The sequence below is a fragment of the Coregonus clupeaformis genome, unplaced genomic scaffold (assembly GCF_020615455.1).
Source record: "Coregonus clupeaformis isolate EN_2021a unplaced genomic scaffold, ASM2061545v1 scaf6179, whole genome shotgun sequence".
Classification (NCBI taxonomy): domain Eukaryota; kingdom Metazoa; phylum Chordata; class Actinopteri; order Salmoniformes; family Salmonidae; genus Coregonus; species Coregonus clupeaformis.
In genome coordinates, this window is record NW_025539633.1 from 1,225 (window position 1) to 12,081 (window position 10,857).

The 10,857-nt window shown below is 44.0% G+C and overlaps 1 protein-coding gene across 1 annotated transcript; it reads left to right on the plus strand.

The window, feature by feature from the left end:
• The first annotated feature begins 219 nt into the window (after positions 1-219).
• LOC123490979 (proline-rich protein 2-like) lies at positions 220-1,003 on the plus strand. Its single transcript, XM_045220783.1, has 2 exons — positions 220-447; positions 530-1,003. Exons 1-2 carry the CDS (start codon positions 220-222, stop codon positions 1,001-1,003), a joined length of 702 nt encoding a protein of 233 aa, XP_045076718.1.
• Positions 1,004-10,857: the final 9,854 nt, after the last annotated feature.

Genomic DNA, 10,857 nt, shown 5'->3' on the forward strand with positions numbered 1-10,857 from the left:
ATAGAGCTATGAGTAAGATACCACCATGAGCAGCCAGATCCCGGCTAGCCAGCATGAGCAGCAGATCGTAGCCGGGCAGTGAGCAGCCAGGACCCAGCATGAGCAGCAGATCAGCAGCATGAGCAATGAAATGAGAGCAGATACGCAGAGAGCAGATCGTACGACCATGAGCAGCCAGATACAGCTAGCGCAGGAGCAGCCAGATCCCGCTAGCCAGCCATGAGCGGCAGCAGGGATCGGCTAGAGCCGGCCCAGGCCGGGATCCAGAGGCCAGCCGGGATCCGCCAGAGCCGCCAGCCGGGATGCAGAGCGCAGCCGGGAGTCCGCCAGAGCCGCCCAGCCGGGATAGAGGCCAGGCCGGGATCCGCCGAGAGCCGCCCAGCCGGGATCGCCAGAGCCAGCCCAGCCGGGATCGCAGACCGCCAGCCGGGATGCCAGAGCCGCCCAGCCGGGATCGCCAGAGCGCCCAGCCGGGATCCGCCAGAGCTGCCCAGCCGGGACCCGCCAGAGCCGCCCACCGGGACCGCAGTGCCGGGCGCCAGACCCGCCAGAGCCGCCGAGCCGGGATCCGCCAGAGCCGGCCCAGCCGGGATCCGCCAGACGGCCCAGCCGGGATCGCCAGGAGCCGCCCAGCCGGGATGCCAGAGCCGCCCAGCCGGGACTCCGCCAGAGCCGCCGAGCCGGGATCCGGCTAGAGCCGCCCAGCGCTCGGGATCCCCGCCAGAGGCCCAGCCGGGATGCAGAGCGGCCCAGCCGGGATGCAGACGGCCCAGCCGGGACCGCCAGAGCCGCCCACGAGCAGTGCCGGGCCCAGCCGGGACGCCAGAGCGGCCCAGCGGGATCGCCAGAGCGGCCCAGCCGGGATCCGCCAGAGCCGCAGGGGATTGTGAGCGCCAGCGCCGGGATCGCCAGAGCGCAGGGATCGGAGAGCCGAGCCAGCGCCGAGAGCCACCAGAGCGGGCCCAGCCAGTATCCGCCATTCAGCTCCTGGTACTGCCCCTAGTCGGTACTGCCCCCCGAGTCCGGTACTGCTAGTCCGGTGGGAGCGGTGCCGCCCCAACCCAGTGGGGTTTAGTGGGGGTGGTATGGGGAGGAGGTTAGGGAAGGGGTGGTGACTAAGGGGATGGGGACACGACAGGGGCAGAACCGCCACCGTGGACAGAAGAAGGAGGGTGGCCCGGACGCACCTAGGGGGTATGTACACTCTGGCTCCAGGACTGTGTTAGAGCCAGGGGTGCATTTGGTGGTGTTGGGGGTTGGGGTGATTTATTTTGTTTGTGTTTAGTGAGGGGATTGGTAATGACTCCAATCGGAGTGTAACGAAAGGGTGTAGTGTGGTATCTTGATTGGGATTTGCCATATATATACTGTTGTGTTTCATCTGTTGTTTGTGGGGTTTTGTGTGTTCTGTTTAGTCTATGTATGTTGGATTATTGGCCATTTTGGTTTTGTAGTAGTGTTTGATTATTAAAGTAATGTTATCTGCAACGCTGCGCATGGCTCCTCCTTCAGACGAGTGAACCCATCCTTTATTCACATTAATTTGCTTTAATAAAATATTATTTTGGTATATTTGATTTGTTTTATTTTATGACTTTATTATTTATTCAAGTATCATCTCATCTCTATAGAGCTGTCTGACAAAATCACTAGTAGTCTTCAAAGTAAATAAGTCATACTTTTATGAAGTGAATAAAAATATCAATCACTTAGATCATGTATTTTTGGATCCCTCGACAAGCAACTGCAATCCCCCGATACGTGCATTTTCTGTCTCTTTTATATAGCAGGCATAAATGAAACAGAGACCGAGAAGTAGACCGAAATGGATTATGGTATTGTAGTAATATACGTTTTCGTGGTAAAATTGTCGGAGACTACTTTAATTATTGATTGTTATTATTGAATCACTAATATGTTAATGTATCATTAAATTGAACATGTAAAATTAATCATTAGAAATTTGGAGCACCACGGAAGAAGTGTTTAAGAGTTAACATCTCCAATTAACTCTTAGAAGTTATTAATTATAACAGTACTTATTAAATAATTACTCTATAGTCTCATTCTGAACGTTGCATAATCCTTTTGAACCTGCAAGAACGCTAACCTTATTGATGAATCAGCAATATACAAATTGTCTTAATTATTTATTTATAACTAATTAAATAATAAACACAGAATAAAACACACACAAACACACAGGTTAATGATTACTAACGAAATAAATGAGAACAGGTCCCTAGTGGACTTTGAGGTAGGAATATATTTATTATCCACTTTTGGATGTTGAAGTTATGGGAAGATTCCTTGTTCACAAGGAAATTCCCCCTCCCAATACTGCATGGCACGGAAAAATGTTTTGCAAGGAATTTACGATCGGTATAAAACTGTCCCCCAGAGATGGGGGTGTTAAAACCTTTGCCTAGCCGGGTATCTTTTGATCCTCAGCCATGCGGGCAAGTATGACACTATGTAGAATATTAAGTTGGAAACTGCAACTCCCTACTACAATTCAGTAAGATTCAAGTTTAATTGTGAAATGCCTTTTTGCTAACTCAAAACCCAACAATGCAAAATAATAAAAGTAATAATAGAAAAAACACGAGAAATTAGAAGAAATATGAAGAATCATAATAAGTAAGTAAGTGACCATACTATACTGAACAAAGATATAAAAGCAAATATGTAAAATGTTTGGTCCCATTTTTCATGAGCCGAAATAAAAGATCCCAGAAATTCTTCCATTTGCAAAAAAATATGATTTTCGCTAATTTTGTGCACAAATTTGTTTACATTGCTGTTAGTGAGCATTTCCCTTTTGCCAAGATAATCCAAGTGGGTGGGCTATGCCCTCCCAGGCCCACCCATGGCTGCACCCCTGCCCAGTCATGTGAAATCCATACATTTATTTAAATTGCCTGATTTCTTCTATGAACTGTAACTCAGTAAAATCTTTTGAAATTGTTGCATGTTTCATTTATATTTTTGTTCATTAAACAGTGCCTTGACTTTTTCCACATTTTGTTATGTTACAGCCTTATTTAAAATTGATATTTTTTTTCATCAATCTACACACAATACCCAATAATGACAAAGTTAAAACAGGTTTTTATAAATTTTTTAATTTATAAATATAAAAAACAGAATATCACATTTACATAAGTATTAGATCTCCTTTAATAGTACTTTGGGTGAAGCAATATGGCAGAGATTACAGCCTCGAGCCTTTGGGGATGATAGGTTGGCACATGAGGGGGAGTTTTACTTTCTGCAAATCCCCATTGTCAGTTGGATTGGTAGATTGCTGCACAGCATTTTAGTTTCAGAGATGTTGATCGGGTTAGTCGAGCTCTGGTGCTGGGCCACTTAAGGACATTCAGAGACTTGTATCCTGCGTTGTCGGCTGTGTGCTTAAGGTGTGTTATCGGAAGGTGAACTTGCCCCAGTCGGAGGTCTGAGGCTCTAGAGTTCAATCGGTTTACTGAGACCAGAGAATCTTATTTTGATGGTCTGAGAGTACTTTAGTGTTTTGGCAAACTCCAAGCGGGCGCTCGGTGTTCCCTTTTACTGAGGAGTGGCTTCTGTCTGGCCACGCTACATAAAGGCCTGATTAAGGTTGCAGAGATGGTTGTTTCTGGAAGTTTCCATCTCACAGAGGAATTCCTAGAGCTTTTCAGATTGACTATCTGGCCTTGGTCACCTCCCCTGACCAAGGCCCTCTCCTCCCGATTGCTCAGTTTGGCAGGGCGGAAGGAAGAGTTGGTAGTTCAAATCATTTAAGAATGATGGAGCACTATTCGGGGACCTTCAATGCTGCAGACAATTTCTTGGTACCTCCAGATATGTGCCTTGACACAATCTGGACTAAGAAATATTTGACTCATGCTGGTTTTTGCTCTGACATGCACTGTCAACTGAGGGACCTTATATAGACAGGTGTGTTTTTCAAATAATGTAATCAAGTGTAGGAACATCTCAAGGATGATCAATGGAAACAGGATGCACTGATGAAGAGTATAGAAAGGGTTGAATATATGGAGTAGAGGGCAGGAGTATTAATACACAGGATGAGCTGATATATGTAGTAGAACTTTTTGAGGATTTGAGGGCCCATGCCAAACTTTTTCCAACCCCCTGAGGGAGAAGAGGCGCTGTCGCGCCCTCTTTACGAATCTCTGCGGGTGTGTTTGGACCATTTTTAAAGTTTTTAGTGATTTGGACATCAAGGAACTTTGAAGCGACCTGCTCCAATCCCCAGCAAACATGATATGGTGATAGATCGTAGGTACTTGAACAGGGAATACAGGAGGGGACTAAGGACACACTCCCTTGGGGGCCCCAGTGTTGAGGGTCAGCGTGGCGGAGATGATAATACCTCACACATGGGGTATGGGTCAGGAACTTCAGATAAGAAGGATTAGGGGGTAGTATTGAGGAATGAAGCTAGAGTTTGGGGACAGGAATGATGGTGGTAATTTAAAAAGGGGATTACATATGGGACAAGGGAGGTGAAAATTACGGGGAATGTGTTTAGCTGTTTGCGCATGCTCTGAGAACGCGCCCCGGAATACAATCAGGCCCCGCGGCCTTCAGGTGCGGACCTGATTAAAGACCTTTTCACTCCCCGGAAGCAAGATACCAATCCAATCCCCCCTGGGTGGTGAAGGCCCCACACGGATGTTGTTGTTGTCAAAACTGCATAAAATGATTGAGTTCGATAGAGAGATAGGGAGATACGGTGGGTTGCCTGTAAAGTGAATGGACTGTAGCCCCTGCCACAGCGGGGGTAGGACCTGTGTAATAGGATTCCACCCTTATTCCTATGTTGTCCTTGATTTGATAACATCACACTGTCGTTGATCTGATTTACCTCCAGAGAAACATACGCAATGTACATTGAGCTCACAGAAAAAAAATCTCACGAAATGGAATTCAAATAATTGAACCGGTTATTTGTAAAAAATATAGAAATGGGTTAATTGCTCAGCACTGTCATATTCTAATGCTTTCAGATCTTCAGGGGAATTTAGACTAAAATATACTTCAACAATCCATAATGTATTCGAGGTTAAACATCAAGAGGTGCACATAATCAGACATCAAAGTGTGATAAATAGTGGGTGACTGATTTATTCAAATGTGGATGTAGGGAGGAATAGAAAAGAGAAAGAGGAAGAGAAGGAGTAGTCCTATGGAGATATTAGAAACATCACGATCACCTTTATTTGAATCACCTTGCCCTCAAAATAAAATGTACAGTAAAAGTGAAAAATCAAGGTATTTTTTTATATTTCTAATTGTAGAAGAATAGTAAAGACATCAAAACTAAGAAATAACCAATGGAATCATGTAGTAACCAAAAAAGGTAAACAAATCAAAATATATTTTAGATTTAGATTTTAGATTCTTCAAAGTAGCCTTGATGACAGTTTGCACAATTTCTAAATATTATAGCTTGAATGGGAATGTTGATCCTTTATATTTAACTTGATATGTGGTTTTTCATCTAGCCATCTTTAAGATTGATGAACTTAGAAAGTCACCTGGACAATAGCATCTGCTAAATGTTTAACACAGATCTCAGTATTATTATTATTTAATAATTGTTTAAAAATTTTGAAATAATGATGTAAAATGTATATTTGTAATTTTTTATTACAAATGTTAGAGAGTGAGGGGATATGGAGAAAAAAAAAAAAAAAAAAGATATGTCGAAATGAAAGATAAGGATAGATTTGAAATAAATAATGTTGTTTTGAACAACCCCATGCCAAGGATTAGATAGGGAAAAAACACACCAATCCCTCATAATTTATTTTAAGAATAAAAGCTAATTCACAAACATTTCTGAAAATGGACATATAGCATTTTGGAATTAAACCTCATTTAATTTCCACACATGGGTTGATAGTATGATTGGGGCTAGCAGGTGAGGGCATGTAAATATTGTTTGAGAAATTGCTTTGGAACTATCTTTTTGCCTTTGAATAATTCTGCTTCAATATCAATGACATTTAAACTTCAACATTTTCATTTCAATTATGCAATATATTAAAATGCAAATGCAGTATATGTATGTATGAACAGTAATTGAGATAAGCCTTTGCAGGTAATTTGCAACGCTCAACTGTGTCATCTGTGGTCCCTCTGTAGTCGAAGCTGGTAGAGTACGGCGTTAAGCCAAGGTAGTGGGTTCGATCCCGGGACTACCCATACACAAAAAAATGTATGCACGCATGACTGTAAGTGTTGGATAAAAGCTGTAAATGGATATATTATTATTATTTATATCCTTGTAATTCCTATATTTTTCCACGGATGAGAAGAGAAAAAGGATAGTTAATTCTTTCTTGCATAAGTCCTGTAGTCAATCATATATCCCAATGACACCAAACAATAAATCTCAGGATAACCAGATTTTTTTTTTTAATTATCTAGGTGACCTTGGCTGTAGAACTAAAAATGAAAGACACTCTTAGATATATCATGAATCCTCTTCCATGCTTGAGATTAGTAAGATTTTAACACTGACAAGCCGGTTCCACCAAAGTAATTAAAAAGAAAGATGGTTCATGCTTTTAAGTGGTATAATAAGGGCAGTGTTGGATGGACAGCAGAGAGAGATAGAGAGAGAAAGAAAGAGAGAGAGAGAAAGAGAAAGAGAAATATCAAATATAAAAACCTGAACAAGGTGTGTAATGTTTGGATCAGAGCGATTACAGACAGATATCCTTGACTACAGAGAGTCAAGTGTAGTTCCTGACCATGAACACATGCAGGACTAGTGGTCTGGGGATCTAGTGCTATATAGGAATTAGAGGTGATGTTTGAGACTAGAGAGAGTCCTCTTGGAGGCAGGGGTGATGTCAGAACTCTCATCCTACTGCTCCTAATTGCCTAGTCTGCCAAGAATCAGTGCACTGATTGGTTGGGCTGATTTTTCTGCTTTTGAAATAACCCAGATAGTGGGAACATCTTGCCATGTGTCTGTCAATTCAGAATCAGCAATGCATATCATGTTTATTTTCCAATGTGGTTTTCTACCATTTCCAGGGGAAATACTTTGGTTGATGAGGCTGCACACGTTGGGCTTTTAATAAATGTCACACAGCCAGGTTTACTCTGATTGAAAACAAGTGGTGGATGAAACTTTTGAGGTACAATTACACATGCATTAATATTATTGATTGGTGGGTATCATTATGAGAATGGAAGTAAGTACAGAATGTCCCAAAAATGGAGTAAAATGTAAAAGAACACTAGATAGGTATGGATGGTAGTAGTATTATCCAGTAGTCAAGCTACTGAATGACAGCGGGGGTGGAGTAAAAATGGTGATGTAAAGACTCCTACAGAATGTGGAAATAAATGGACCAATTTAGAACGACAAAAGTGACTAAAATAGTGCATTTGGGATGCAGACGTGTGTAGGAGGAGTATGTATATGGATCAGAAGTGTTCCACATTTCAGTGATTTAAAACATGATCAAGATCAAGACAGAATATCTACAAAAGAGCTGATCAGAAACTCAAACTGTACTGTCTGTTCGATGGAAACAAATTTCTCATGTTATTCACACTGCAAAAATACTGCATTCACATATCTTGTAGTTCCTCTCTGCTGTGAACTGTCACAGGTTGGTATTTATTGGGAATTTTTTTATTTGTTTTATTTATTTAACCTTTATTTTATCAGGAGTCACAGTGAGACCAATGTCTATTTTATAGATGAGCCTTGGAATTACAGAAATTAAGCAGAAAATACACACATCAAAATATAAATACAAAATGCTAAGACAAACATGGTATAAAAAACAAACACATTCATCAGTAATAATATCTCAATCAGCTTTTTTGAATTGCCCTACAGGCACCAGAACATCACATTTAAGAACATTTAGAGATTGTTCATCAAATAAGATGCAAGAAAACTAAAAGTGATTTACCTAACTCAGTAGATGCTCAAGAATTTCAGAGTTAGCCATCCCTGAGATGGGGTGTGGTAACTCATATATCAAAGTTTTAGTAATGATTAGGGGGACATCACTCTGTAGGCCTTGGTTCTAAGTTTCAGAATTCAACTAATTAATATGCTTTTTTAAAAGACAACTTTATCTATCAGATGCTCAGATATTTGCAAAGGGTGACGGGAGTAAGAGGCTACACAGCTTTCTAGGGGATGCTCAAGTAGTGCAAGGAGACCAGGTTCAACCAAAACAAGGATTTTATTAAAGGTTTGGGAAACTAACGAAAAAGTATAACACAATACTGTTTCTGGTGGCTTTTAAGGGTTAATTGTCTAGGGATGTTCTTCCACATCCAAAATCATAACTCTCCCTCGTCAAATAACTTTTCCCCAGTTTACTGTCTTCCACGCCGTTGCAGCTAGTGGCCAACCCAGCAAAACGTCCTCCAAATGTCCCACACGTATTTCCACCGGTGTGCATATATCCAAAGGTGAGTATTTTCCCAAAGGTAAGTATCTCCAAATCCTTATATTCCTCCTGGAAGTGGACGTGCAGCACTCTTGTCCTCAGGAGAGCTCCAGCTTGGAGACTGCGTTCTTTCCTTCAACAAACCTTCAGCTCATCAGCTCCTGATTGGTTTCAGCTTATGTAAAGATTGGCCATAGAGGGTTGGAGTTCCCGAATATACCAGCAGATGGAGCCATAGCTGTCTGGGTTTGCAGCCATCTCAGGGGATGTAACGCCCCTCCAGGACACAGCCTCCGAATACACATCCCCCCTCGGGACCGACGCCCCGCGCAAAGGCAGCAAGAAGGCATCACGCCGGAGAGGGGTCTGCATTGCCGTGGTGCTTTAGCGCCTGTGGACAACAGAAAAGTTAAACGGTTGCAAGCTCAAACCATCGGTTACTCTACTGTTTGATTCCTTGTTCTTGGCCATCCACTTGCAGAGGGGCGATCAGATGTCACATGAAACGTCGGCCCAGGAGATAGAACCTAGGATCCACGCCCAGACTACAGCCAGACATTCCTTCTCCACCGTTGAATAGTTCTCTCTCTTGGAAGTAACTTTCTGCTTAGGTAGAGAATGGGATGTTCTTCACCGCCATGTGCCTGGGTGTGAGGACAGCACCTAGACTCCACCTCCGAAGCATCCGCTGGACAATGAATTCCTTCTGAAGTCTGGTGCCACCAGGATCGGACTGGGCAGAGTGCTCGCTTCAGGTTGAGGAAAGTCAGCCGCAGTTCACTCACCATTCGTGGAGTGGCGTTTGGTCGTCAGCTCTACAACGGTGCAGCTATGGTAGCAAAATCTGCACAAAGCGCCTATAGTAGCCAGCGAGGCCCAAAAATGACCTTACTTGCTTCTTGTTGATGGGCTTAGCCAGTCCTGTATGGCCCGCAGAGTTTGGCTTCCTAGGTTTGACCAACCTCGCCCAATGGTGTGTACCTATAGTTTAGTTCCCACTGAAGGCCACCTTGCACTTCTTCGGGCTTGCCGTGAGCCCTGCTTCCCTGAGCTTAATCCAGCACCGCTTGTACCCGGGGTAGGTGGCTGGCCTAATCCTGACGTTGTATAACAACATCATCCAAATAAGCCGCTGCGTACCTCTTGTGGGGGCGCATGACTCGATCCATCAGGCGTTGGAACGTGGCAGGTGCCCCGTGGAGACCAAACGGAATCGGGGTATACTGGCAGAGACCCTCCGGTGGCAAAGGCGTCTTCTCCTTAGGACGCTGTAAGGGCACCTGCCAGTAGCCTTTTGTGAGATCTAAGAGTGGTTAGGAAACGAGCATGCCCCAAGGAGTCTATTAAATCATCGACACGCAGGCATTGGGTATGCATCAAAACCAGACACTTCATCTCAACTTTCATAGTTGGCTTACAAAATCGCACTGAACCGTCTGGCTTGGGAACTAGTAGATGGGACTTGCCCAGGCACTGTGGGATCTTCGATTACTCCCAACTCCCGCATCCTCCTTACCTCCTTCTGTATAACCACTTTACGAGCCTCTGGCACGCGGTACGGGCGCTGGTTTACTGCTCGCCAGGCATGGTGCGGATCTCATGTTGGACCAACCTCTGTCTCTGCAACTGCAATTCCTCTGCCTTCAGAAGGTTGGCTTTCTTTTGCTCCTCCAAGAGAGCCAATGCTGCTTTGCATCTAATTGCTGGGCCAGCAACAAGGGCTTTAATATGTCTCATTCTCAGTCGGCGGGGAGCCTACGGTCTGGAAAACTGCGGGATCAAACCTCTGATCCTCCTCTGACATGTGCACCAACAATGCTGAGCGTGCCTGGCATTCTCCACCACCTGTGAATCACGAGGCTACACAGCTTTCAGCGGATTGCCTGAAGTAGTGCAAGGAGACCAGGTTCAACCAAACAAGGATTTTATTAAAGGTTTGGGAAACTAACGAAAGTATAAATACAATACTGTTTTTAAGGGTTAACAGTTAGGTGTTTTCACATCCAAAATCATAACTCTCCCTCGCTCAAATAACTTTTTCCCAGTCTTACTGTCTTCCACGTTGCAGCCAGTGGCCAACCCAGCAAAACGGCCCTTCCAAATGTCCTACACGTATTTCCACCGGTGCATATATCCAAAGGTGAGTATTTCCCAAAGTAAGTATCTCCAAATCCTTATATTACTCCTGGAAGTGGACGTGCAGCACTCTTGTCCTCCAGAGAGCCCAGCTTGGAGACCGTGGCTCCTTCCCTTCAACAAACCTTCAGCTCATCAGCTCCTGATTGGTTTCAGCTGGCGTGGGAAGATTGGGCCACAGAGGCTGGAGTTCAACCATACCAGCAGATGGAGCCAGTTGGGCTTGCAGCCATCTCAGGGGATGTAACGTCCTCCAGGACACAGCCTCTCGTGAATCACAACG

What these genes read in the sequence shown, in the direction of transcription:
- LOC123490979 (XM_045220783.1), top strand. Translation starts at nt 220, where the DNA reads ATGAGCGGCAGCAGGGATCGGCTAGAGCCGGCCCAGGCCGGGATCCAG. An exon ending in CGGGATGCCAGAGCCGCCCA is followed by an intron (nt 448 to 529) that starts GCCGGGATCGCC and finishes CCGGGACCGCAG; the next exon opens with TGCCGGGCGCCAGACCCGCC.